General features: G+C 47.7%; 1 protein-coding gene across 4 annotated transcripts in view; it reads right to left on the bottom strand.

Annotated features, from left to right (window-relative positions):
- Positions 1–27,628, bottom strand: part of PRICKLE2 (prickle planar cell polarity protein 2) — a 104,716-nt gene that overhangs the window by 21,931 nt on the left and 55,157 nt on the right. For 3 of the 4 annotated variants that reach the window (XM_051788789.1, XM_051788792.1, XM_051788791.1), the window contains one exon: positions 9,941–10,124. In XM_051788789.1, coding sequence (XP_051644749.1) covers positions 9,941–10,124 — 184 coding nt within the window. Of the gene's footprint in view, positions 1–9,940; positions 10,125–20,094; positions 20,789–27,628 lie in introns of those variants that run through there. The other variant, XM_051788790.1, reaches the window with a different exon arrangement.

Raw genomic sequence — 27,628 nt, 5'->3', positions numbered from 1 at the left:
TTGAAAATCTCCAGTGATGTCCCAGATGCCATTATCCTTTACTGGGCTGCCAGGTTTCCTTGCTGCCTGCCCGGCCGGCACACACTCCTGCTGGCTTCTCCTGCCAAACTCCCCACGTGCAAACAGGCTGCTCGCTGTGCACTGTGCTCACATTGGTTAGTTTGTGTTTTTATTTCTTGCAATGAAATTTTTTTGCCCACTGAGTCCTTGAAGTTGAAGGAGACCATAAATTATTTTTTTTTTTGAAGAGCCGCCAAATTCCTAAAGCAACGAGCCCTAAGACGCTCACCCTGGGCAAAAAGTAAGGATTGGGGGTTCTTTCTTCTTCCTTCAGCAGCCTGGGTGCTGCCTTCCCGGAGCCCAGTACAGCAGGATGTATGTGCCCAGCTCCGCTCCTGCTTCCGGTGGGAAGTTTTCCATTCAGTCTCAGCAGGTCCGCAGGAACTGGTTCCCATCAGACCAGCAACATAGCTCGGCAGGGATGGGCAATTTGGTTTGAGAAGCAAAACAAAATAAATATAACAGGTTCAAACCTGTGTTCTGTTGCCTGAAATAACCTGAAAGGGTTTGCTCTGGATCCGCGTCAGCCAGGGGGACCTTCCGCGGGGGTGGCCATGGACAGGATGGAATGGAGACAGCTGCCACTCTTTGCCCAGCGCCTGCGGGACATCTCATGAGGAGGAAATCCTTATGCCTGTCAATGGCTTCCTCCAGCCACCATCCTTCCTGGGGCTGCACAGATCCTTTCACCTGGGGCATTGCTCCTATCCCAAGAGATCCACCCAGAGTGCAGATGAAGAGCAAAAGGACACCCCTTGCCCAGGCTGACGTTAAGCCACGCTTGTTCAAATAATACTCTCCCATCCATCACCCGTTCCCACGGCATGCACCCAGCTCCCTGGCTGGGAGAGCCAAGGCTGGGAGGGACAGTGCCACAGGCTGCCAGCATCCCTGCCTCTGTGCTCAGCCGGCTGCATTTCTGACCCGCCAAGTGAGCATCTGGCTCGAGAATAAGGAAAATAAAAGAAGGAAAAGGGGATTCTCAGATCAGTCTGGTTTTTCAGGGAAAAGGCATGCAGAAAATGTTAACTTGCTGGAAAATGAAAACTGCTCAGTCTGCACTTTGCTTTTGTACAAAAGGTCACTGTTTTACGTTACAGTAACTCCTCCTCCGTCCGGCTCTGGTTTGGAGCACGCACAAGCCTTGTGGCTGGGGAGCCCTGCAGGGCCAGGGCCAGACCCCCCATGCACCGGTGGACGGCTCCTCACTGCCCTTACACGCTCTGCAACATGAGCTGCACCCAGACAAGGACAACAGCGAGGGGCAATGACCTCGGATGGATAACATTTCCTTTTTAAATCGTGCAGTATCTGTAACTGTTTTATTATTAAATACTTCTGCCATATAACACCGCAGCTCTACACACTCCTACTGCCCCTCGCAACAGATCTGCTCTGCCCAAGATTAACCAAACAAGCATCATTAACACACAGGAGCCACTCGTGGTGCCAGACTAGGTTCATCCTCCGTTTCTCCATTTGCCCGACTTCTCTCTGACCTCCACTCACATCTGGATGAGAGAAACTGCAGAGGAATCTGGAATACAAGCCTGACAGAGCTCAAGAAGCATTTGGACAATACTCTCAGGCACACCATGTGACTACTGGGGATGGTCCTGTGCAGGGCTGAGAGTTGGACTCGATGCTCCTTGTGGGTCCCTTCCAATTCAGCATATTCTGTGATTCTGTGAGTTAAAATAAGGCCTCAGACAACACTGGGAGGCCACAGATGACAGGGGGATGGGCTGGACAGTGTGCTGGACACCAGGCCAGCTGTGGGTGCTGAGTGCCATGGCACACTGGCCAGCTGGGCAAGCCCCATCCTGCCCCAGGGAGATCTCCCAGGCACTCGGACAGGCTCTGGGTCGCCAGAACTCAGCACAGCAGATATCCATCTTCCCAGGGTGTTATTATCACCTTCAAAAGGGAAACGTCCAAACACCAAGTTTTGTTAACAAAAACTGATACGCATTTCGGAAATTAACAGCTGCTTGAAGCAAAAAGGGGAAGGGGGCATGGGACAGGAGAGGGATATAGAAATTAAAAGAGAAAGAAACCAGGAGAAAGGAAAGAACATAATGTAAAATGAGGGTTAGAAAAAGCCTTTTAAGTGGAGCCAACTTTATTCAAAGGCACTGAGGAAAGTAATTACGTTAGTTTACAAATGCCTTTGTGTTCTGCAGTCTTCCTAGGTTTGGGGTGTGTTTCCAGTTTAACTTTGACTGTTTACAAACCTACCCCGACTGCTAAATAAAGGCAGGACTGCAGTTTGTCCTGACAGTCCCAGAGTGACCAAAGACAAAACCCACATGAGCATGTCTGTGAGCAACGTCTTACACCTCCTAGAAGAAAAAGTTTGCAAACATCCTGTAAATTTAAGCTATTGATGAAGGATCTCTTTGATCAATGAATTAAAGGAGGTGGAGGGGGAATATCATTTTTCTTATGCCACAAATTGCTGTTGGGAAGCAGTGTTTGGTTGTACTCGCCCTGAGTACAACACATCTTCCTAAAGCACCCACCAAACTGGGCTGTTTGGAATGACTGTGCTGCTGGGATGGACTACAAAGGAGCACGAGGTGTCCTGGCACGGGTGCCGACTTGCTCAGCCCTCACAGCTCTGGCACATCCAGCTGGGCAATCCCACCCGGCTTTCATGGAACCAAACAAACTGCAAAACCATCTGCAAGGTTTTTGCAAAGAGCCCTGCAAGGGCAGGACGTGCTGCACTGTATGCAGTACGGTGTCTGCACACAGATGTCCCCAAAAAGGGGACCTTGGTGCGTCAGCCACTGCTCAGGCACAGCGCAGTAAATCATCACACACAGTGGAGCCCGTTCAAAATACAGGCACACAGCATTGTCTGACATCTACCCATGCCCAGGACAGTATCATTTCCCTTGGGACCATGCTGGGGTACCACAGCCCTGGCAATCCATCCCACACCACCCAGGGATGTAGCACAGCAGCACGGGGAGCTGTCGGCACATTGATGTGCGTGCACTCAGTCGTGGTCCTGTCCCTGGCTCGCTGCGTGCGAGCTCCCACAGGATTTGGCTGCAGAGGGGGGAAGGCAGCCAGTGGCTCTGACAAGCCTGTGCTGGCCCAGGCGAGCAGGGTTGCTCCTGTGGCTTGCCTGCTCCTCCCCAGTGCCAGTTTTGGAACAACACATATCAGGCATTAATGATCTTTTACACTGAGCACTTAAAATTGACAGAGAAACAAATCTGATGCTTTAGTATTTCTCTCATTCCTGCTGGCCTCCCTTAGAAAAGCAAGGGGGAAATATCCCAAACAAGCCACATGCAAATAACCTTCCCAATGTGTCTGCAAAAACACTGCAAGTGCTCGTACACGTCAGCTCACACATGAGCTCCACAGATGACAGCATGTGTGAGCCTGGAAAACGGGTTCAGTGTGCTTTGGTCTGAATCCGGCACGTCCTCCTTTTCAAGGCCATTAGGATACAAAGCACTTATTTATTTCTTGAAGCAAAACAATCCTTACAGCAAGGCCAGATGCTCTGAAACAGAGAGGAGAGTGGGAACTGCTGGCTAAGTCTGCCAAGAGCGGGGATGCAGCCAGGCACGCACCCCAGAGGGACCCGGAGTGCCCCTCGAGACCCTGAAACCCCAGTTGGGAGAAGACCTGTATCACCCCCAGAACCATGAGCATGCCCATGTGCCAGCACACGGCGGCGGGAGGCAGATGCCATCCCTGGCGCCGGGCAGTCCGGCATCCCGCAATGTTGGGTTTGCTCTTGGAAACCCGCTCCTAAGGCAGAGGGACAAAGGCAGGGAACAAAGGAAAAATAATTTTTCTAAGTGCTATTTTTTCTGGCACGCTCTGCAGCTCTCTGCATGCTCCTCTCCCAGGGCTAACGGCAGCTGAGGCGTCTGAGTGTTGCTGCTCCCCAGTTGAGAATGACATCCATTCCTGCCAAGCCTTTGGAGCAGCTTTTGGTCTGTAAGAGATCCCACGGAAACATTGCTTCCTGCTGGCATCAAAGAGGAACATTTGAATGAAGGCTGTACATCCACACGTTTTAGACTTGCGAAAGTGTATGACATGATTTTTCTTTTTTAAGCAGAAATTGAATTTGGATTAAAAGGAGTCAGATCACTCCTTTCAATAGCATCCAAGAGCGGTCTCTGCTGCGAGGTCTTGACCAGCAGAGCTGTTCTTCCAGGGCTCAGGGTCCCCTGGAGCATCAGGAGTGATAATGATCATCTGCTGCATTGATCATTGTTGATCATTCCCCTGTGTATCACACTTAAAATGCTCTAGGATTTCTAAGGCACAGCTCACTAGCATAATGCTGCAACATGGAAAAGCTGTAATTGCATGGTGGAATAAAGCTCCAGGACAAGTTTATATCGTGCAGTTCAGGGCTTTTCAGTTTCCTTTTTCCACTCCCTTCTCCCCTGCCTCTCACCTCTGCTGACCACCACACAGCTGCTTCAAATTTCAGAACTGAGTAAACCATGTCAGGTAAGTGGTTTGACTTCTGTGGCCCACCAAAAGCAGTTGACTCCCTCCCTCATAATAAGATTATTCAAGGATTAAGTAATTTTAACAGCTTCCATGGGTTCACCATGATCAGGCCAACACCCCAGGATACAGAAATGGAGCAAAAGCCCAGACACATGGTTCTGTCATGTTTTCTTTTGCAGCATGGATGTACTCACACTCCTCGATTCACTCTGCTCCAGGGCAGAAGGAATAGCTCTAGGATCTCCTAACCCGCCCCAGCCGCCCCCAAGTCACGCAGCAATGGCATCACACATGGAAAAAGCATTCCATGTGCGGGACTGCTGCTCCATCCAGCAGCTGGGAAGCATTCGGTACAGTCTGATGCCTGGAGGCTGGATTTAGACAGCTCCAGCCTTGAAATAAGAGCCGCTAACTGCCAGGCTATTTAGATACCGAGAGAGTTCACTGAGAAGGTGATGGACTTACCGCTACCTCAAAGTGAAACTGGAGAGCTTTTAAAATTGTGCTGAAATGCGGCTTTTGGCTTAAAATACTCCAGTGTGCACGTGTGTTAGGGGGCAAAATGAGAGGCAGCTGCAGCTCCTGGGACTGGGGTTCATGAGTTACAGCTTCTCCTCAGCACACTCGGCTTCCCATCCACCCTGCCCTGCCAGGAAGGGAGAGCTCTTCATGGAGCTTTTGTCCTTCCTCTACCAGATTATAAATTAGCTTCTCTGCTCCCACTACTATATATGTTTGGGGCACAGGATTGCTTTGGTCTCTCTTACTCCTTCCTTGTTGCATGCAAGACTTTAGTCTCTTGAGGAGTGAAACAGTTTGCTGAACTGAGAAGTCTCAAGAAAGGACAAGAAAGTACAATGCACTTGACCATGACCCACAGGCACAAATGAGACACATGTCCCCCTAGAGATGCCTGGCCCAGATAATGTATTTTCTACCACACCAGGGTGGTGAAAATGGGTATCTTTAGGTAAGGTGTAAATGCACATTCAGTGTAGGTTCACCTCCACTCTCCTTTCCTCACTGCGTGACCTGAACAGCAACTGATGAAACTTGGAGGTTTTATAACTCAGGCCCTTGCTGCAGGTCTTGCAAAAGACCCAGAAGAGGAATTAACATGTATGTCAGCCCCTGAATAAACTCCCTGTGACAGTTACAAGTTTCACACCACTGCAAAGCTCTTGAGGTCCAAGCTCTAACAGCTGCCTTAGAGGAAAATCATCCCCTGAACCTTCACGCTGCTGATTTTAGTTCAGATGAGATTTTCATAACTTTTTAAGGGCCTCAACCAGAGCAACTGTACTGACAAGAGGGATGTAAGGGCACATGCAAAAGGGTCTCAAATGTTGGCATGCTGGAGCCATACAGAAAGCTGCACCACAGCTTAAGTAGAGCTCCATCTTTTGTTTAATTGGAAATCTCTGCCCATAACCAGCTGCTCCTATTACTGAGACACAATAAAGATAGAAATCCTCAAAAATCCCTTGTATTCAGAAATTCAAGCTGGCATGTTATAACCCCTTTGGATTTCTCCAAACCACAGGCCCAAGGAATTCAAGGCTGCATATTCACATGTATTTACACATGCCTTCCTTGCCTAAAAATGTGAAAAACACATCACAAAAGGACTTATTTTTAAGCATCTGCCCTCAAAACTTATGTCAGTCCAGGGAGAATCAGCTGTCAGACTGCCAGCCCCAGCAGACAAACTGGCTCCTGAAGTTGCCTCCCCTGACTTTGCAGCCAGGCTCAGTCTGGGATCTTGCTTTGCTGAGGACACATTTCTATCAGTGTCTGCCCATTTCAAGACTCTCACAGTTATTTCCTTATCTTTCACAAGAGAAGTCCCTCTTCTGCCATACGACAACTTCTCACTGAGGTCCAATCCAAGTGGGATTAGACCCCACAGGAGCTTCCTGGCCATCCTGTGTAGTCGATTGCTACTACAAGAAACCATATTTTCTAATCACTTTGTAATTTATGGAGCTCAGTCTCGGGTTTTTACCCATTGCTCTCCCTGTTGGCAGGTTGCCGCTGAGCCTTACACCTCTGATGGTTTGAAATCTCTTCCAATTTCCTGCCTGAATGCATTTGGAGCCCATTTATATCTATTTTCTTGTGCCAAAGTTGGAGCTTGAGTAACTGCTCTTCCTCCTTTAATGCACAGGGAGTGATCATAATCCTTCAATTTGTTAGGCTGGACAAAACAAGCTCTTCTAGTCTCCTCAACAAAATAGTACTTCCAGTGTCCTTCCAGTTTATATCCCTCTTCTTGAGCAGCAATGGCATATGTTTGAGCTGCTTTTCCAGATGAATTTTTATCCTACCTTAATGCAGTGGTATTATAATTTTTTTATATTGCTATCTTAATCCCTATGTTATGAACATATTTAGAAATATATAATATATATGGCTTTTGAGTAAAGGACTTTGTAATCTTACACACTGATGACTCATAATATAAGGGACAACTTCCAGCTCCACTCCTCATTGCAATGTCTGGATCAATATCTGTGAACACTGGACCAATGCTTTTTTTTCTCTTCAGTAGTGGGCACTGAGTAACCAACAAAATTTTGGCTAGTTGACAGGTACCACAGACCAGCTGATGCCTGAATTAGTATCCAGGAACCCAGTGAAACCTTATAGATTTGAGTCAATTCCCCTCTAGATGACACTTAATAATTTAAGCTTTGGATTGAAGGGACTCTCCAAATTCTGAAATGACCTGTGGATACTGCCAAAAACCGATGTCATGTTAGCAGGCCAACTCCTTCCTGCTGAAATCCTGTAAATTGCTGCGTTGAGTGAGATGTGAACACTGTCTCCCAAGAATAGTGAGGTAGGAAGGCTGTCGTCCAAGTATAATAAGAAAACTGCATTAGTCTTTCAGGGGAACACTTACCTCCCCAGTTCATATGCTGTGTAGAGGTTTTAATAAAGTAGAATATTGCAGAAAAAGTTGTTTCATTTCATCTGTTTCACGTCAAAAAAATACGACAGCGAAACAGCAGAAGGCAGAATTCTCTGCCTGCAAATCTGTATTTTCAGCCCAGACTGACATCAGCGTCCTCAGCCAGAGTGGAGCCCACCAGCTGCTCCATGGCAGACATAACATTGCAGGGGCTCCACATCACGTGCACACACCTGACTCACTGACCAAAAAGCCACAGGTCTGTCTGCAGCCTTGCCCAACTCCAGAGAGTCACTGCAGAGGTATCTCCTACCCCTCAGGAAGCAAATGACCCTTCCTGCACACTGGGACACTCCCAGCCCTGTGATACCCCAGCCACATGATAACTCCTGGAGAAATTCTGTATGCCTGGAAGTGCTGAAGGCCAGGCTGGACGTGGCTTTGAGCAACCTGATCTAGTGGGTGGCATCCCTGCTCATGGCAGGGAGGGTTGGAACCAGATGATCCTTTAAAGGTCCTTTCCAACCCAAACCATTCTACGATTCTATGAAATTCAGGGTGCTGCTCTTCACCAAGGGACAAATCCCAGCCCCGCAGTGTGGCTCTTGCATAGCCCAGAGAAGTCACACCTGGCTCTTGCACAGCCCAGGGAAGTCACACCTCGCTTTTGTCTCCTTAGTGGCTCATCTCACATATGAAAACTCATGGAAGGGCTGGTGAATGAGCTCTGCTGGAAGGATTTCAGTGCCTGTCTCTGGCTCCGCTTACGGCTGCTCTTCATCTCCATGGTGATTAGAGACAGGCCTGAAGTGGCAAATCTGCTAAGAGGCCCAGTAATGCAGACCGAGGAGCATAATGAGAAAACGAGTGTTCGTATTGAGGAGCACTGTGACTTCTGCAAGAAATAGATGCTGGAAGAACCTAAAAGTACATTAACCTGGGTAATGCATGAGATGTCAGTAGCTACTGATAGAGCTAATGGATTTCTATTTTCTCTTGAGCATCCCAAACTCCCTGATAGCACAGGAGTTCTTAAAGAGCACCTGAAGTATCAAAGAAGCACACAGGTCTTCTGGAATATGTCACCACCATGCTCAAAGTGGGTTTCAATCGCTGTCCATGCCATGCTGTACTTATTAGACACCATATCTACCTGGTCAGGTGCCACCTGTCACTAAATACCTGTATTTCCACTCAAAACAACAGGAGCATGGGCCAGCTTGGGCTCCAGAAGCCACTGTCACGCCTGGACAGAAAACAGTGCAGAGAGCAGGTGGCACCACCTTGGGTCTGATCCTTCAACAGGACTCCTCAAATTCAACTGGTTCAGGTCCCCACAGCATGAAGGACCAGCAGAGCTAGTTCAGGACCATCTGCACTTGTCCACACACCATGTCTTGTGCCTCCTGGGAGGCACAAAAGGAGCCTCTAACATAAGGAAGGTGACAGAAAACAAGGCTGCTGCCTGATTTGCACGGTTGGATGGCACCAAATGAAACACACGGTGCTGTGGAGTTTCAAGCTAAGGCTGAGCGAGGCTTATAAAGACAAGAAAAAAACCCCCCAAACCACCAAACAACTGGATTTTCTCTAATCAGACAGATAATATTTACAGCCTACGGGTAGTGCCAAAATATTTCAGGAAATGCCTAAGCCGGTCTGAATAAAAGCTCATGAAAACACAGTATTTAAGGACAGCAACTACAACAGTAAGAATGAAAGCTTTCCACCCTCTCCCAGCCTCCTTACACAATTTAAAATGATTGCCATAGCAATTATCAAGGCTAAGCTCATTTTGCAATCTCCTCTGCAAATTAAGTTCTGAGTTGAACACATAGAAGACTAGCATAAAAACCAAAGGAATCATGTACACTGGAAGGAATAGAATCAATGCCTGTTCCACACACCCAGCACGCTGAGGTCTAATCCATCCTGCTCAATTCCTGCATCGAGAGACTTGAGCTTTATTTGAGCTATTCCTTCCAGTAAGGCACAAACATCATGCTTGAAAAACCCAAACCACAAAGCCTTTGGCCCATTTTTCAGAGTAATCTACCAGCTTTGACTGTCTGCCCTGGACTTACCGCAGAGCAATCCAGGAGGGCAGAACACAAGCACTGAGTCCCTGGGGAACACTGGAGTCCCATCGTTTTTTTCCCAATGAAACATAAGTAGATATGTCTGTATCTTTTCCCTTGCACAACCACAACAAATCCCACCCTGGAAGTATTTTGTTTCCCCTCTCTCAGTTGCCAATTACATCTACAGATGCAGAAAACCACAGGTCCTTGCAAGGATCACATGTGTATTTTGCTCCATTTGTGCATTCAGACCAGATCTGTCTCTGCGAGTATCTCTAGTGCACCAGAAACAGCCACATGCCTGCGCCCCTAGAAGAAAAATCAGGAAAACTATTTCCAAAGAACATATTAGAACAATTATTTTCTGGTAACTGGGTGGTGTCATCGTTACCTGCTCGGGCTTCAGGCCGGGCGGGACCCACGCGTACTCCTCCAAGGCACAGCCTGAGTCGTCGTCAGAAGTGGAATTCCTCTGGAAGTCAAACATGAGCTTCGTGACCGTCTTCTCCATCTCCAGAGGCATAACTGTTACGATGTGCTCTTCCTGGGAGCACTTACAGTGAAGGCAAATCTTCCTGCAAGAGGAGGGGAGAGGAAAAAAAGGAGATGCCTCAGTGAGCTGCACTTTAAATAAGAAAGCAAAGCGATTCCTGCCAGTCACTGGCCTGCAGAGACTAAACTCAACCCTTTCTTATGCTCAGGCATTTCCAAATGCGGGATTTGTCTCTTACAGGGAGGAAATAAAAGTCCATACTTGCTGTAACAACACTTGGCAATCCAGCTGAGTCAGACTGCCCAATGTTTTGGGATATGCAATTGCTTGTCCCTTTACTGCACCACGAGGAGCATTTCCAGGGGCCAGCACAGGCAAGGGTCATGCACACGCCTGGTTCAGGTTGACATGCCAGCTGTAATTGCAGAGTTGTTACTGAATTTAGGACAGCTGAGCACTTCACTAATACGGAAAATGGTTGATTGACTGGGAAGCTGTGAATGACAAGTCCCTTTAGCATGCTGATAGCATAAATTTGCTTATTAAAGTAGCATAAAAATTGATTATAGTCTGAACATATAAAGCTAAATTAAATTAAGGGAGGCTACAAAAACCACAGTCACACTACAATGGAATCTTAACCACCCTGCTCGGCAGCACTTGCTGCAGCTCAGCAGAATAGGGAGGAAAGCACAAGAAGAAATGAAAGAACAGCCCACAGGTTGCAATTGAACAGACATTAGATTAGTTCACTGCAAATATCACTTATTCTTAACACTTCTTTTAAGGGGCTGTTGTTCCTGCAGCTTGTGGTCTGTGAGATTTTCTTCACAGGCTTGAATCTGAGCATTTATCTGCAGGGCTGCAAGGACAACACAGAATCACAGAATCACAGAATGGTCTGGGTCAGAAGGAACCTTAGAGATCATCTAGATCCAACACTCCCTTCCATGGGCAGAGACACCTTCCACTAGACCAGGATGCTCAGAGCTCCATCCAGTCTGGACTTGAACACTTACAGGGATGGGGCATCCACAAGTTCTATGGGCAACCTGTGCCAGGGCCTCACCACTCTCACAGTAAAGAACTTCTTCCTAATATCCAATCTAAATCTACTCTGTTTCAGTTTAAATCCATTCCCCCTTGTCCTATCACTACATGCTCTTGTAAAAAGTCCCTCTCCAGCCTTCCTGTAGGCCCCCCTTCAAGTACTAAAAGGCTGATAAGGTACTAATAAGGTCACCCCAGCCTTCTCTTCTCAAGGCTGAACAATTCCAGTTGTCTCAGCCTCTCCTCATAGGACAGGTGTTCCATCCCTCTAATCATCACACCCCTTTGCCAGGGTAACAGCGAAGGACAAACCTGGCTGAAAACATCCCCCGACAAAGAAAAAGAGGTTAAAGGGAATGCTGATAAATTGGCTTCTATTTCTGAAAACTCAATGCTCTTCCACAGGCTGGGTCAATGGTGTCTATTTTAAAGCAACCACACAGGATTCTGAATTAATTTGCACTAATGAAGCGCCACTGACTTCTGAGGAATGAGATAAGATTTCACTTGGGTAGCAGAAGGGAGACATCTCAGAAATAATAAGGTACCACACAAAAAGCAAGGGAAAAGTTAACGCTGCCATTGCAGGTTTCTCTGCTCTAACGTAAAACAAAGGAATTCAGAGGGAAAAAACAGTTAAACCCAGGGGCTGGAATTTTCAAACACCTTTCCTTCTTTTTCACCACTCTGTACAAGCCAGCTAAGCATACCAGCACTCGGATCCAGCTTCAAGTCTAAATTTCCATTTGGCCATTACAGCACAAAAAATGCACTCCAGCAAAAGTCAAGAGGCTCCGTTAAGTCAAGCCAGGGAGATTTGCCAGATTTTCCCATTTCCTGCCTTTCATCAGATCTAAACCACACAGCGACCCCCACACACCCCAGCGTCTGGTTTGCGTCCAGTCGGAGAGTCTTGGCATCGCCTCTGGCTGTTTCCTTAAAAAATAATCAAGGTACCATTTCATGTGAATACTTTAATTAATCAGCTACCGTGGAAGGGCGCTCTGCCTCAGCAAAGCCACTGCTCTCATTGCTGTTTCCACCTCATTTCAGTATATGATTAAGAAGCAGCTCAATAGGTAACAAGATGTTAAAAATAATTCATATCTCCAGAGCCCCAGATTTGGCATTAGAGATAGTTATTCTAATGGAGTTTAGGACTCCTTAGCCAAATTTTAACTTTCAGGACATCGATCACGAGCTCCAAAGGGGGACAAACCCAACAGTCCATGCTTGGATAGTGGCAATGCTGGGAGCATAAGCACTCCTAAGTGGAAAAAGCCAGCGTGCAGGTTTCTGCCTTCTTCCCGTCTAGACACATCCTGTCCAGGAGATGAGAGATGGCAGGAGAGTATCAGAGGTCTTGGCTTTTAATAAACGAGATAAATCAGGACTTGAAATAACAGTGTCAAAAAGTGAATAGGTGAGATGTATGATCAAGTAGACCCCAGAGGTCATTCATTCCCACCACCAGCCCACAGCTCACCCCACATTCAGCCAGGAGCTTCAGAACCGGGTCAGGAAGCTGATTTACCCCACCCTCCCTCCTGCATCCCAGGCAAGGAGGTATTTCTGGTGAGTGGCTTCCCTGGTCAGAAAAACAAAGGATGAAAATGACACAGGTAGTCTGTCTACTCAGCAGTGATGTCCCCAAGCCAGGACAACTTTGCACCATTAAAACTCGATCATTTCCAGACATGGGGTTTCTGTCACCCTCCCTGGGCAAACTGTACAAAATTCAAGATCTTGCCTTTGAGATGTTCAGTTCCCTTCCTTTCCCCTCGTTAAAAGCAGAAGATTAACAGCTTTAATTACAATTTTCTTTACATTAGGATATGTTGTTTCATGGGAACAATACCCAGTGTCCTAGGAGTGTCTTTCCACTTCTATGATCAGGTTTCCATGACTTCTTCACATATGTCTCACTTACTCAACTTTATTTTATCCCCTTCCAGCTCACTATAATTAAAAATAATTCCCTGTAGTAAAAATTTAATATAAAAATGTACATTTCAAATGTGAGATGAAATTGAAAAAAACCCAGTATTTCCCTCCCCACTCGCAGTGGAGCGGCACAAAGTGAGACGATGCACGTGTCAGCACCCAACCACGCGTGCAGTGACCAGAGTGACAATGTGCTGTGGGTGCTGATACCACAGAGGAGAGCTGGTGGGTGTTGGAGAGGAGCAGAGCCTTGGCTGGCAGCCTGCCTGCTCCCATCAGCAACAGCTCATTAGTTATTAATGCGGGATGAGCAACAAAGCCTGGAGATGCTCGGTGTGCCACACACGTTACCACAGACAGGGCCCTGCAGCCCAGGTGGGGTGGCACCTCCTGCAAAGGGAAACCCATTAGCTTGGCTCTGGCCAGACACAAGCCTTACCTCACCACCACCAAAGCTTCAGCAATAGCAACTTCTGCTGCCTGTGCAACCTCACACAACTCGAGAAGAACGTGGGCAGGTGTTCTTTAAGCACAGATAAATTAACGCCAATCACTGTCTGGAAATCCCAGCTTCGTTCTTGTGCCTTTCCATCCTGCTCTCATCCCAGAGAAAGGTCTGCAAGCTTGTCTCAGGGAAGTGACTCAGAAAGATCTCCAACATCAGGGAGGACAAAAGGCTGGAGATATGTCAGACGTGTTACTAAAAGCTGGGGACATCCTGAAGCATCGCTTCATTCCAGGAGCTGAGAGGGGGTGAGGAGAAACCAATTAAGTTGTGTTTCCCAACGAAGCAAAGAGAGCTGACAGCACGACTGGCTTTAGGCATGGAGGGTAAATAAAGGAGCTGTTAAGCAGGAAAGAAGGGAGGAAAGAAGAGCAGGAGCCAGCCAACAGCCAGGCTGCTGCGGGAGGCACGGGCTGGGGAGCATCGGCAGGGCTGCTCGGCACGGAGCTGCACACAGAGCTGTCCTGTAGCGGGGCCAGGACGGCGGGAAGCAAATGGGGAGAAAAAGAACATTTCCTGGTGTCAGATTTAGCTGGAAAGGAGCCTGCCTTGAATTGACTTCACATGGTACAAAGCAGCAATGGCTCAAAAACAGACTGAAAAATTTCTTCTCCTCAAGGCCAGCGCTTCATGTGATGAAGTTACAAGATGGATGTGCTTTATTTTGCATTGGCTGCTTTTACGTGCTGCTCTTGGCACAGTGGCCAGTCCTCTCCCAGAGGAGGCTCTAACCCCCATCCCCAGTCATATCCCCACCCACACACTGGTGCAGGGGGACACTGCAAATAGATGCACCATCAGGCCTTTTCTCTCTACGGATGAGAACAGGAAATCTGAAGCAAACAGGACCCAACCCATCAATCAGAGAACCTGGTTCCCAAGTCCCTCTCACTTGGGATGCAGAAGCATGCTTCCAGCCTGAGTCCACCCACATACAGCTCTATGTGAACCCAATTGACCCCTGAGGTCTCTGGGACGAGACAGTCCCTTGTGCGCCGTGGTTAGCAAAGCACAGCCTCTGCCATCTCTGGAGTCTCCCACAGCCCTTTCATTACAGCGATGGCACCAACAATAAGCTAAACCACACTGAAAACACTAATGCTGTGCAAGAGGCTCTGGAGAGAGCTGTGAGCATGACCCCAGCTTTCTGAAGAGAGATAAGGTCTCCCTGCTGTGAAAAACCTGCAGACTCCAAACTGGGAAAGCAGAAACAGAGCTAAAAAGCTGGGGAACAGGGATGGGGGACAGCCTGAAGCCAAGGCAAAGGGGGTCCTTGCAAACAGTGTGTAGCTCCAGTAAAAGAAGTGTGTAAGCTGACTTCTCCCAGTAAATAGCCTGCGTGTTTTGGGGTCTGGGCTGGCACAGGCAGGACAGAACTCCCCAGGGTTGTGAGGGCAGCACAACCCTGCCTGTAGGAAAAGCTCCTTGCTGCAGGGCTCTTTTCTTCCAGCTTGGTGAGCGGGCATGGAGAACCTAGGGCAGCAAACAGCACCAAGGCAAAGCCTGCCCGGGCTGGGACCCGCAGATATTCCGAGGAAGGGCAGCACAAGAGCTCAACCCCTTCCTGACAACAGCAAGAATGAAGGCAGAGTTTAAAATTGTGGCAGAAATGTTAAAATTCCTCTTGGACAAAGGAGGAACTCGGTAAACAGCCCTTATCACCCACCAGCCCTGCTTATCTCTGCTTCTCACTTGTTTCTTCTGGGATGGAAATAAATGGGCTGTATCAGGGAGCAGCTCAGTCTCCAGACAAAGCAAGAAGCAAGAATGCCATGGCCTTGCCGGGCCATGCAATGCTTCTGCTGTGCTCCCTCAGATAGGATTTGCATGCATTTGTGCACACATTAACATGCAAGATCCGGAATCCCTCAAAAAGCAATTGTCAGCTCAGGTTAGGATGGGGTGTGTAAATGTAGATGGGCAATTCCCTTCCCATTTGGCTTAAGACACACAGCAGTCTGATTTCTTTCCAGCCTTGTGCCATCATTCTGATTGCAATGAGGCTTTTGGATCAGCCAGTCAGTAAATCAAAAATCACAAGATTTCTCGGAAAAGGGAGAGGTTGAGGATTTGGGGCAGCTCATGTGACCCCTGAGTCTCCTAACAAGGGCATCTTAATATAATATCCCTGTCTGTTACCTCCTCCCCTCATTTGAGAGCTAATGAGGCATCTTCCCATTCCGAGTGAGCTTCAGCTACACAGACCCATTTCTCCAGACCCCACAGGCAGGGTAAACATTTACCTAAACGGAAAAATTAACATAGTCCTTCACTGCCATAGGCAGAGCCCAGCAGCTTTTCTTCAGTACAGGCACCATCCAGCCATGGCTTCCCCACCAAATCCCTGAACGTCAGCTCCATCAGAGGAGCCTTTGAGCTTTTGTGTTCAAAACAGAGTTTGGGTTGAATTTCTGACTCTTTCTCCAACATCTGTAACACTGTATTTTGAACCAAATTCTCCCAGCAGCCCCCAGTATCTGCTGCCCATGGCCACAGGTCCCACGGACCTCAGTGATAAAGCAGAGTCTCTCTGGACAAAAAAATTTCTGCAGCTTCCCAGCTCTTCCAGTCACTTCAGCTGAAAAAAGCCCCCAACTATCAGTGGGAATGAACTGCAAAGACTTTGTGCTGCCTGGGTTGAAAAGGAAGCTTAGTGAAAGCTTTTACCCACCCAGCTGGGGTGCAGGAGGAGGAGTGAATTAGACACGGGTACCTACAGTAGCAGCAATTCAAAGTCTGAGGATAAGGTGCCCTTGGTGGCCTGCAAGGACAGTCAAGGGAGGCCAACACTGACTTGACACAACATGCTGTGGGAACAGCTGGCTTGAAAGATCAACATCAGGTAGCAGCAACAGAGCAGGCAGAACAGCAATGCCAGGAAACCAAGGAAGAGAGAAATAATCCAGCAAGCAAACTGGTTGCATCCTACAGATGGAAGTCCCCCACACACCTATGGCCATAGGGAAGCACGTATAGCCACCCATCTCTGTAAAGATCCACAGTAGGTGGGGAAACACTGAGAGGATGGAGGAGTTGCAAGTCAGATTCTTCTCCACCTTCCCTATCCATCTTCTCTACCCACTTGATTTGCTCAAGGCAACCCAACTTTTCAGAGTTGTTTTATTTTTAGTTCCTCCTTGACCTCTGCAGTGCCAATAGCAGCAGTTGGGAAGGCATCCAGGATGACACTGAAGCTTTTATGACAAACCTCATTTCCACTCTTGGAAAAATTCTCCCCTATGGATGTTGTCCATGCTTGGTCTCAGGTTGGAGACTAATTTTATTTTTAAAACTCATTCTTTACCATTGCAAAAGCTATTCTTGCTTAATTAAGAAAAAGAAAAAAAGAACCATCCCCAGTATTGCCAGTTGCAGCCAAATCAGAGCAAAAGCAGTCTCTGAGAATTTTCCAGTTGCTCTGCCTTCATGGTGAATCAGGTCCATCCATTTGAGAAACGAGTGGAACATCTGCCCATGGGTCCCCACTGCCCTGTCACCAAACCACTGCTTTCCCACGGCACAGCCCAGAGCAGCCTCCAGGCTTCTTCCAATTCTGCTGTCTGTGGTCTGAGGCACCACATGGCAGTCAACAACCATCAGCACACCAGAGGTGACCAAGAAATTAGGACAGAACACGACACAATGCACAAACCCCCAAATTCCTCATCTAGCCTGCCTTGGTGCCCTCTTAGGCAAACAAGGAGTCACAGAACCACAGCCCCAAACTGTGGCCAGATCTTGCAGCAACACCCCAGCATGAATTCAAGCACAACCAACCTTTCTAACCTGTGGCTAATTCACAGGGAGGGATCTGGGGTGCATCACAGGGTGTTTTGGGGAGCCCAGGTGCACCTCAGTGCTCTGCAGTGAACACTGGTCCCTGCTTGGGCTCCAGTTTCTCCTCATGAGCTGGGTAAGAGCCCCAGAGTGTTTTAACACCCTCCTGACCTGAACCACACTGCCAGGCTGCTCCCATGAGCTGCAACCCCTGACACAAACCATGAAAATTCCGATGCATAAAGATGAGATGGTTAAATTAATGGATATTAATAACTCAGCAGCTCTCAGAAGAACTCTCTACTTGGAGCTCTCAGGACATTTTGCAGAAGACTCAGTATTTTTTTTTTCATAATAGAGACTAGACAGACGTGGGCTAAGTGCTACACACCCATGTGAGCTGCAGATCAAGCAAGTGGGTAAAAGAAAAGAGGCAAAAGAAGCTGCAGTGAGCCCCAGCCTGTTGCCCAGCCACGCTACCAGGAGAAAAGACATCCAACAGGCTGCTCTATCACATCCAACTCGACAGAGGCAGCCTGCCAGCACACAGGCTTACCACTACTCTCAGCATATTTATATTAGAGTTTTTTTTTTTCCCCTTAAAGGTCCAGCTCTTAGCATACAGAAACAATAACAACCACATATTTTTCCCCAGTCACGGAGAAATGCAAACCACTAGTTTCCAAGCTGAAGAGAAGAACAGGCTCAATAACAGCAGTAGTAAACCCTGAAGCTGGTGGGCAAACAATGCTGAAAACAATCTCGTGATTTGGAAAGGAAGAAGTAGGTACAGAATGGGCAGATCCAGGAGAGGGATTTGGTGTCCCCCATGGCAGGACAACCTCAACTCAAAGGACCCCAGAGACCAATGGGTTCCCTGGTTGATGGGGATGGGGAAGGGGAGGTAGCAGGGGAATAGGCACAGCAGGACCCTGCCAAACTCTCTCTCTGGGCTCCACATCCGAGAGCCAATATGGGTCTGCGTGACAAAGTCCTGTCCTACCCCAAGGGTTATCTTGCCAGATTTTACTTATACTATTGGGTGGCTTTTCTGCCTAACAAGATACAGAGATGGGGGTTCTTTCTGCTTTGTTCTTAATTAAACAAAGAAAAAAAGCCTGGGGTTCTAGCAAAATTTGGGCTCTCCCCCTGCATCCAAACCCATCTCTCTATTGAGAAGTCTGTCTCTGTTCAGCATGTGGATCCTCACTGTCTTCTCAAGTTTGCATAACCCTGGGCTCTCCACAGGCAGTATTTATCTTCCTGCCCCTCTCTTTCCCCCATCCCATTCCAGGCTTGTAGCCCATCTATCCAGATGGGCTAAGCTAAGCGGGTTCCCAGCGACCTGCCCCGGGGCTGTACGTGCTATTTTAAGGGCCTTCATCAGTTTGTATTTGCAGCATGACAAGCAGAAACCATGGGAAGCTGTAAACATGCTGCAATCCCAGCTTCTCCCGGGCACTACGTCCTAAAGGAAAAAAACTGGCTGGATAGGCAAAATGCTCAGAAGCAGGAAGAGCTAGGCTAAAAATTGTCATTATTTCAAAAGTTAAGGCTTAGACAGCGTCCCTTGAGACAGGCAATATCGACCTGCTTGTGAAAGCAAACACTGCCAGCCTGATCCGTGCCTGTGCCGGCTAAGCCTGAGCCAGGCTGCCAACAGCAAGTGCGCAAGGCTGGGTCATTCTGCTAAGCCGAGTCTGGCTGTCAGAAAACACACAACGGGAGGAGATTAAAACACGAAATCAAAATATAATCTTGTTAGCTGCAGATAGTTTTACTTCACAAATCTTTATCACAGGCTCAAGCTGGCACACTCATAAACACAACGCAGTGATGCGAGACGTGTAAGTGCTCCCACAGTAGGCGAAATAATCACTGAATGAAAATAAGTCAGATAAGTTACAAGATAAGAGAGCTAAAACTGAAAGGATGACACTGCATCTAGTGAGAATAATTATTTTGGCATTTTTCTGTCCAGCGCTAATCCTCAACGGCTTGGAAAGATTCAATCCGTGTTTAGCAACGCCAAGCAATCATGACTAGAAAACAAAGAGTAACTGGATTAAAATCTTTCTACGGTCACAGGTCACGTCTGTGTCACATCTGCTTAAAATGTTCCTTCAAGGGACAAGGAAAGAAAAGGAAATTGGACTTGAAAAGATTGCACTGCAAAACGTAACCCCCGGGTTGCAGTTCTAGGTTGGTTTATAGTTCGGCATTCTGGCATGAACAAGGAAGAGCGCAGAAAGATTATTACTTTAAAACTTTCCATCCTGAGGAAGGCAAACCCACCACAATAAACATCTGAACAGCAACGTCCTCATTCACGCCCCAGCCTGCATACAGTCTGCTCAAAAAATATGCAGAGAACACAGGCTTCCAGGAGCTGCATTTACCAGAGCAGTACAATTAACACCGAGAGAGGAGGATTTTTTTATTTCCTATTAGAGCCAGCTGAGCCTTCCTGATTATTTTTAAAACACAAAGTCCATTGCAGCGGCATTGGCGCTTCTCCCTGATGTCCTGCAGCTGCAGAAATGCAATTTAGCAATTAACCTTTTACATCAATAAACACAGAGAACAGCAAAGGCTTGAGAAACAGCGCAGCCCCTCGCAGCTCACCACCACCAGCACACCGAGCAAAGTTAGCACGCAGCTGCGTGCATCCATGGAATGCTGCTTATTCCTCCTCCTCCTCCTCCGTTCTACTTTCTATCCCTCCTAAAAATCCACGACAACTTTGAAGTCGCTGTCTAAAGGCAGTTTTCCTTACCTGTTCCCACTGACAATGACAGTGCAGGGGGAGAGAATCCGTCGGGTTTCCGAGCTGTCCTAGCTGTGCCCGTTTGGCTCCGGGCTGGTGGGCTGCTCCCAGGACCAGCGGGAGCACCGCAGTGCCATAAAGCATCCCGAGCTCCCCGGCACAGCCCACCGCCAGCGCCTGCCGCCAGACGGGGTTTTGTCGGAGCCTTTCAGAGGAGGCACGAACCGACCGCGGCACGTCTCCAGAGGAAACCTGCCGTGGAAAAACGTGCCATTCCTGCCCCGCGCGTCTTAAGCTTTTGCTTCAATTGCCTCGCTCTGAAATCCAGCTCCGGAGGGTGCCCCCCTCTCTGCTCCCAATCCAAATGAATCCAGCAGCTCCCCCCCTCCAGCCTGCCTTTCACTAAATGACCCTTGGAGGTGGCAAGAGGATGTCCAATTTGCTCGCCGAGCGCAAGGCATTAACGAGGAGCGATGCAGCCCGTGGAGAATAATTGGCGGCGCGGGAGCGGCGCGGGGCTCTGCTGTTGCATTGCTCTCCTCTCCTGCATGTTAATGAGCAATGATGTCAGCAAGCCAAAGTCACCGCATCCCACCCGGACCGCGCGCCGCGGCCCCGGCCACCCGCCCGTTTATTTACATGGAAATCAGCCCGCTCTTCCAAATCAATAAATCCTGTAGGCTGCTTAGGCAAAGGGACAGGGGAAAAAAAACCCCAACAATCCTCCTCACTGGCTTGCGTGTGCGTGTTTCAAAGAGTTGGCTCCGCACCAACAGCCCAAATTGAATGGTGTGAAGACGCTAATTATCTTTCCCCCAACTATCATCTCATTTGATGCTGACCGAACCTCGACTTGCTGTCAAACTTCAGGCACCGTTTCTTAGGTACACGGGCCATTAACGCAATGATCCGCTGGCTCCGAGCAACGTATCATTTTTCTCCTGGCTTTCAATGCCCTCTTAATTATTTTCTGCAGTCGTTTGCTATGATTCCCTACTGGTTTTTAGACGCAGCATGTTTGTGCACCAGCAGGGCTAAATATTCTGGGAAATACGAGTTATTAGCGTGGCATTTTGGTCACTGCATATTTTAATACATTTTCTTTCATATGGCCGCGACAGATGAACGATTCACACCTTTTATGTGTGTCTCAGGTGAATACTGCCAGCTCCAGGAATACACTATCTCAACGGGAATGCTGAAGCCTCTTTCCCCTGTGTTTCCCTCCCCTTAGAAAAGAAAATGCAGGGAAGGAGCTACACTGACAAATCTCTTCTGCTGCTCTTGAAGTCCATTGCTTGGGAATTCGGTGGTCACAAATGACTCTCTAATTCAAGTAAACTGGATGAGAGTGTACTTCTCAGCTTCTGCATTTGCAAAAAGTGAGTGATGTTCAAAAACCTAGTTTCTGTAGACCCAAAAAAACCCCACCGAAAGCAAATAAAACTTGCCCAACACACAGTGCTTCTTGGTGAGGAATCCATCTGGTCCAGGTAGCTGGGGCTGCAAACTGCAGATTGAGATGGAGACTGAAATGCAGATGGAGCTCTGGGTAGCAGTCCCAGACAAGAGGCTGAGAACTGCCAACCTTGGGATAACAAAGGGCATGAAGATGTCAGCTAGGGTTGACAAGGGCTGGGGATGCCAGCCAGGTGAATGGACACTAAGAGACACAGGAGCCAGGAATTGCCAATCTTTTGGATAACTACATATTTCAGAGCCCTTGATTTTGGCAATATTAGCTATGGTTACAGAACACAGAAGGATGCAGAAACTACAGCTGTGAGTCTTTCTGCAGCCTCAAATGCCTTAAATATTATTTCTGAGGCTCATAAATTAGTTTTCATTACATGGAATTACACTCAAAAATCTCAGGGGTGAGATCTTCAGCTGGGACAAAAAAGCCCAGCTCCCACTCAGAGCCTCCCCAAATTACTCAGCCAAGTGGGACAAACCAAGAATGTGCAGAGATCTGAACTGGCTCAGAGAACTTCAGGCAAAAGAAAATATTCAGGGGCATTGATTAAATAGTTGAGCACTTACAGTTCCTTTTATTATTACTAATTTTTTTCCCTCTTTCCCCCCCCCCCCCCCATTTAAATTAAATCTGCACTGCAAGTCCAAGAGCTGAGCACTGACCCTGTTACTGCATCCAGCCAGGTCAGGCTTTCCTTTCATGGAGAAAAGGTTTCTGCTGGAGATGGCTGCAGCACCAAGGATGGTCTCCTCCAACTCCTCAGAGCAACAGAACTTGTAGAAAAATTCCCCTGTATCCTTTAGCTTCCTAAACTGGCCCATTCTGCCCATTCCAGCTTGAACTGGCACTGCAGGCAGGCTGTCAGCTTGCCTCTCTATGGTTAACATGCCATGGCCCCAAGATGATTTATTTTTCCTCTTAAACTCAGAACATGTTAATTACAATACAAAGGAAATGAGACAAAACTGAATTGGGCAAAAGCAAATAAAGAAGCCTGCTTATAAAATGGTAATGTTGAGCAGAAAAGCTGTAGAGCAGAAATTACCCTTGTTCCCTGGAAAGGTATTGCTAAAAGTACACAGCAGTGACTAAGGGCTGCAACTGGCACAAGAACTGCTCCATACAGCAGGTCCTGTAGGCACTAATTTTCACTGAACAGATGAGTAAAATGTCTTTATCTGCATTATCTTTCAAGGAGCAAAGGTCCTTTAGCTAAAAACACTTCGGAGCAAAGTGTCTCTTAGTGCTCCAAGTGCTGTTGGAGCATGACCACCACCCGGCCTCGGACTTGGGGAAAGGCTGGCAGAGCATGAGCCTGAGTGTTCAACCCCATTTCTTGTACAACGTGCTCTGTGTAACAACCTCCAGCAGCTTCCATCGCTCCACACCAGCCTGACATGATCCTACCCCAGGGTGTGTCGCAGTGTCATCCCCACACAGCCAAGCATCCCGACGCTGAGTTCTGCTTGGCTTTCCTGGCCAACTGATCACCCCAAGAAAGGGATCACACCAGCAACTGCAAACTTTTAAGCTGATCCACAAAGATAAAATGGGAGTGAGAATCATGAGCTGAAGTAAAAGATTAGCAAGACCAACGCTTATAACACCTCAGCTGCATGAATAGTTGTGAGCAGAAGAGCTTTGTGTCTCCAAACAGCACGCATGATCGTCATTGCTCCTGGCAGACTTCTTGTTTCCAGTACTTGCAAATCTAAATATCCACAAAATCCAACAAACAGGCTCTTCTGAGACAAGAAATCAGATTAGAAGCTGCCACCTTTGGACACACAACTGTCTTAGGGAAATGGAAATGAGCCCTTCCTGCTTTGAAAGCTGCTGGTTCGTTGGCAATTGCTCCATTATACTGTTACCTACTGCAAGGCTTGTGAAAAGGTCATGTGTTGGAATGGCTCCAGAAGGCACACAAGATTTCTTGACGGATTCTGCACATTATGCAGGTGGAATGGGTGTTTCATTAAGCAACAAGGAGAATACTGAGCTGGTGGAGCACATTATCAAAGGTCACGTGAAGGACTCGCACCATTACAAGGACGGATGCTGACAACTGCCAGCAATGAAGCGAACGAGCCAGAGTAAAAAGCTACTGAAATAAAGAAAGATCAGGAGCAGAAAGCCCCTGCTTCAGTGCAGAGGTGTCAGATGGACAGCTTTGTTTGTAAATGTAGCACCATCTTTCTTCCCTTTGTTGCTAGTTTTAATGAGAAAGAGCCAAACCCAGTCAACTTTAAACTTTCTGCCATTTGCACAACTCATCCCTACAGATAATTTAACAAATTATTGTAAGAGCCCACATTTCATAAATGCTGCATTTTGTAACCTTGGTGTATTGATTGTCTGTCAATCAATAGGGCTCCATGTGACAATGTTGACTCTCCTGATGACAATGGGTTGCACAGCACGGCCACACACGGCGACAGCAGACTGGTGCCCTCAAGGTCACCGGGCTACTAACCTGATGAATGTCAGATCAAGTTGCCTTTCTGAATTATTTAGTGAACATCCTCTGCTGCGGCGTGCCAGGGCACTGCACAGCACTGCTACCTTGGGATGTCACAGAGGCTCCAGCTTCTGCTGCCCCAAAATGCTGCCCATGGGGACGAAGACTGTCCCCTGCACTGCACACACCACCAGCCTGTCTGGGATGAGAGGGATGGCAGGTCCCTCTCTCCCCACACTGAGCCTGTCCCGGCTCACAGCAACAGGCACAATAACAGATTACTTTCCCATTGCTCTTTCTGACCACAGAAATGCAGAATTGGATACCCACAGTGTTTTTTTTCCCCTCCGTTCCCACACTCACCCCTGTAATTTGCAGAGCCAGAGCTCCCGCCCCAGTGCCAGGACAGGATGAGCCCAGTGTGGTCGCTGGGCACAAGGCAGTGATAAGCAGAAGAATGAGAGGCTGGACAAGGCAGCTTTGCAAACACTGGATGGGAAAGGCAAGGGGACTGCAAAAAGCTCTTAGTAAGCAGAGAAGGGAGATGACCCTACGTGGCAGGGTACAGCCCCACTCCTCCCAGCCAAATGCCTGTCTCTTCAGGAGACACATAGGGATATGCCCAAGGTATGGGAAAAGCTCCTTGGAGAACTCGAGTTATGAAATACAGGTCATGACTTTAAATGAGGTTGAGCTCTCTTTTTTCTTTATTCTCTTTGAGCAAGGCAGCAGACCCTCCCCACATCTTTCAATGCCAGAAGCAGGGGTGTCTTATCTCAAAGAAAAATGGGATGAAGGGAGGGGCAGAGAGACCAACATCAGATGCAGATCATTAATCCCAAAACTTGGCCTCCTCCACTTTTCCTCAGGGCTGCCATTTGTACCTTCATGCGGCTGCTGCCTGAGACCGACCAAAACAGTCCCGCTCCTCCTGCTGTCACTGCTGCTGCCTTCCACTCATTTTTGGCAGAGCCATGGGTAGAGATCTGTGCTGTCAGTTTGCAAGGAGGAATTTAGTTTTTAAAACACCATCGAGCCCAGCAGCAGCTGATGCAGAAGGGGAAGTACAGCCCATACGCACTGCGGCTGATTTTAGAGGCAATTTTCTGTATTTCCTACCAATTCCCCCAGCACGACAGGCCCGGCCCTGGCTGGCACCCTCCAGTGCACAGCCAGAGCTGGACAACGAGGCTGTGGCTGTGAGCTCAGCCTGTGCTGCCCATGTCCTCTGGAAGCCCTGAACCACACAAACACAGGGATGATGTCTCAGAAGACCCAGCGCACTGCGCTGATGGCTCCTGAGCATCACTGCCTTGGACCCCCATCCCCTCCATGTCAAGGCACCCCAAAAGGATCCTCACCCACCGTCTCTACCCAAGGGCTACATGCCCTGGCGTGACACACGGAGCACACCAACGACGGCATTTCATCAATCGCTGTATCTCTTTCTCTCTCATTTTTTTTTAATCACCTTAATGCAAGAAGCTTTATAGAGCTTAACACGGTAAGGCTTTCATAGCCTCCAGCTTTAACTCGACACTACTACGTTTTTTACTTTTATATGTTGAAATCACATTTGTAACCGAATGTGAAAAACAACCCGGCTGTTCCTGTGGTTTTCTTCCCTTTGCTAGCCTGACAGGCTTCTCAACTGAAGACTTTTTAATAGTGTCCTTTAATGATGTCTACAAAAGCCTCATTAAAGCTCTATCATAATTTAAGCTAAATAAACTCAACACAGTTATTTTTGTAATCACATATTTTTCTTGGGGCCTTTCCACAAACAATAAAGTGCTCACTGAAAATATGTTACAAAAGAAACGCATAAATCTTCAGCTTATCTGGTGGTATGTTTTCCAAAGATCTAAACCTTTGATCAGCAACTAATTAATTTTCCATTTACACAAAATAGAAGATGTATTTCCAGGATAACCAACTAACCCTGCAATTCTGCATTGACATGTGCCTTGGCAGCAGCTCAGGACTCCCTTGCTGCCGCCCTTCTTGCTGCCTGACACTGTCAGGGTTGCTGTCACATCAGATGATTTTTATTTTATTTTTTGGCTTCAAACCTGTCTAACAGGGTGTTTCGGGTCAGTGGTTATGTCCTAAGGATTTCTTGTCTTCAGTCACTGAGCTCCCCTCTGCACTAGCCATGCGCTGCCTGGTCCCACCATCAAAGATGTGCATCCCCCAAGACCAGGGGCCTCGACCATCTCCGTGCTCAGAGGTGAGTCTTGAGCCAGCACAGTGTTCTGGATGAGTAACACAAGTCTGGTTTTTACCTCCTTAAACCACACTGTGCAAATCTCTTTCCTGGCTGCCAGCAGGATTTTTCCTGCTTCCCTTGCCCTGGCCAACACCACGTGAGACCCTGCACCCAGTTGGGTGCTGCAGGCAGGCCCTGGGGCTGCACAAACCTCCAGCCAAACTCCCCTGAAACCAACAAAGGTTTGAGGTGGCCTTGTTTCTACTCCCACCCAGGAGATACAGCTGCCTGCCCTTTGCCAGCTAAGGAAAAAGACCTGTTTGCTGCTTTCACTCAAACTGTGTTAAATGCACAGGGAGGTGGTAAATCCAGCACATTTTTGGACCCAGCCAATTCTCTTGTAACGTGTCAGGGAGGAAACCCCGCACTTTGGGTCACAGACAAAAAGGGGTTTTCACGATGTCATCAAGCCTTTTTCAAGTCTTAGATTTCCCAGTGTATCTGCAGACACAGGGGGGATCAGACATGGTCAGGAATGCAGCCAGTTCTTCACCTCGCAACTGCTAAGTGGGAAGAAAGATGCCCAAATGGGTTTTTGTATCAAGAAGTAGACCTGGATGACATTAGATGGACTGGCATGTGCTGTTTTGGTCCACCCCAAACTCTACCCATTACAAGACTTCTACAAGCAGGCTAACCTTAAAAAAAGCCCCAAAACACAAAAAACCCAATAAAATTATGAAAAGTGACATCTCAATTTAAGCTTAGGTGGTCTCTCAGCCCCAGCTCTCTTAGGACCATGGCCCAGTGCTCATCCTGGAATGCACAGAGAGGGTCATCCTGTCCTAAGCGATGGCGAGTGCCACTGGCTGAAGCTGGATGGAGCTCCAGTGTCCCCCAGACAGCCTGGCACTACACGCACATGACAAGAGATGTTTGCTATTCTTCCCTTTGTTTTAATTAGTAAGAACAACTTGTTTTCGTGGCTTGACATTTGTTCATACTTAGGAATAAATTGCTTCCTTGAATGATATGCTGAGATTACAACGGGCTTTCTGTGTTTGTGTTGGTTTTAGTAGCTCATAACAAACCATGAAATTCATTACTCTTGCCACAAGCACCCACGAGATGTGCCAACCAGGGTGTGATTTATACGCAGCTCAACTCATGGAAATTAAAAGGTTTTAATGTTGCCTGCAAGAAGTCCAGGGTTTGAAATTTTATACAGCCTTTTATACAGAAAAAAAAGAATCCTAGATGCAAACTACTGCATTGTTTTATCTGCCTAAGGACTAAACATTAAAGTTAGGTTAAAATAATTCACTAAATATTAAGTGCAGAATTTAGACAGCCTTTTTAGTGATAAGCCTTCTGGCCTGCAAGTTACTTCATTCTCATC

Source organism: Manacus candei, unplaced genomic scaffold, assembly GCF_025592945.1.
Source record: "Manacus candei isolate 608988 ecotype Guabito, Panama unplaced genomic scaffold, ASM2559294v1 h1tg000025l, whole genome shotgun sequence".
NCBI classification, from domain to species: Eukaryota; Metazoa; Chordata; class Aves; order Passeriformes; family Pipridae; genus Manacus; species Manacus candei.
This window is presented reverse-complemented; position numbering and strand designations above follow the sequence as displayed.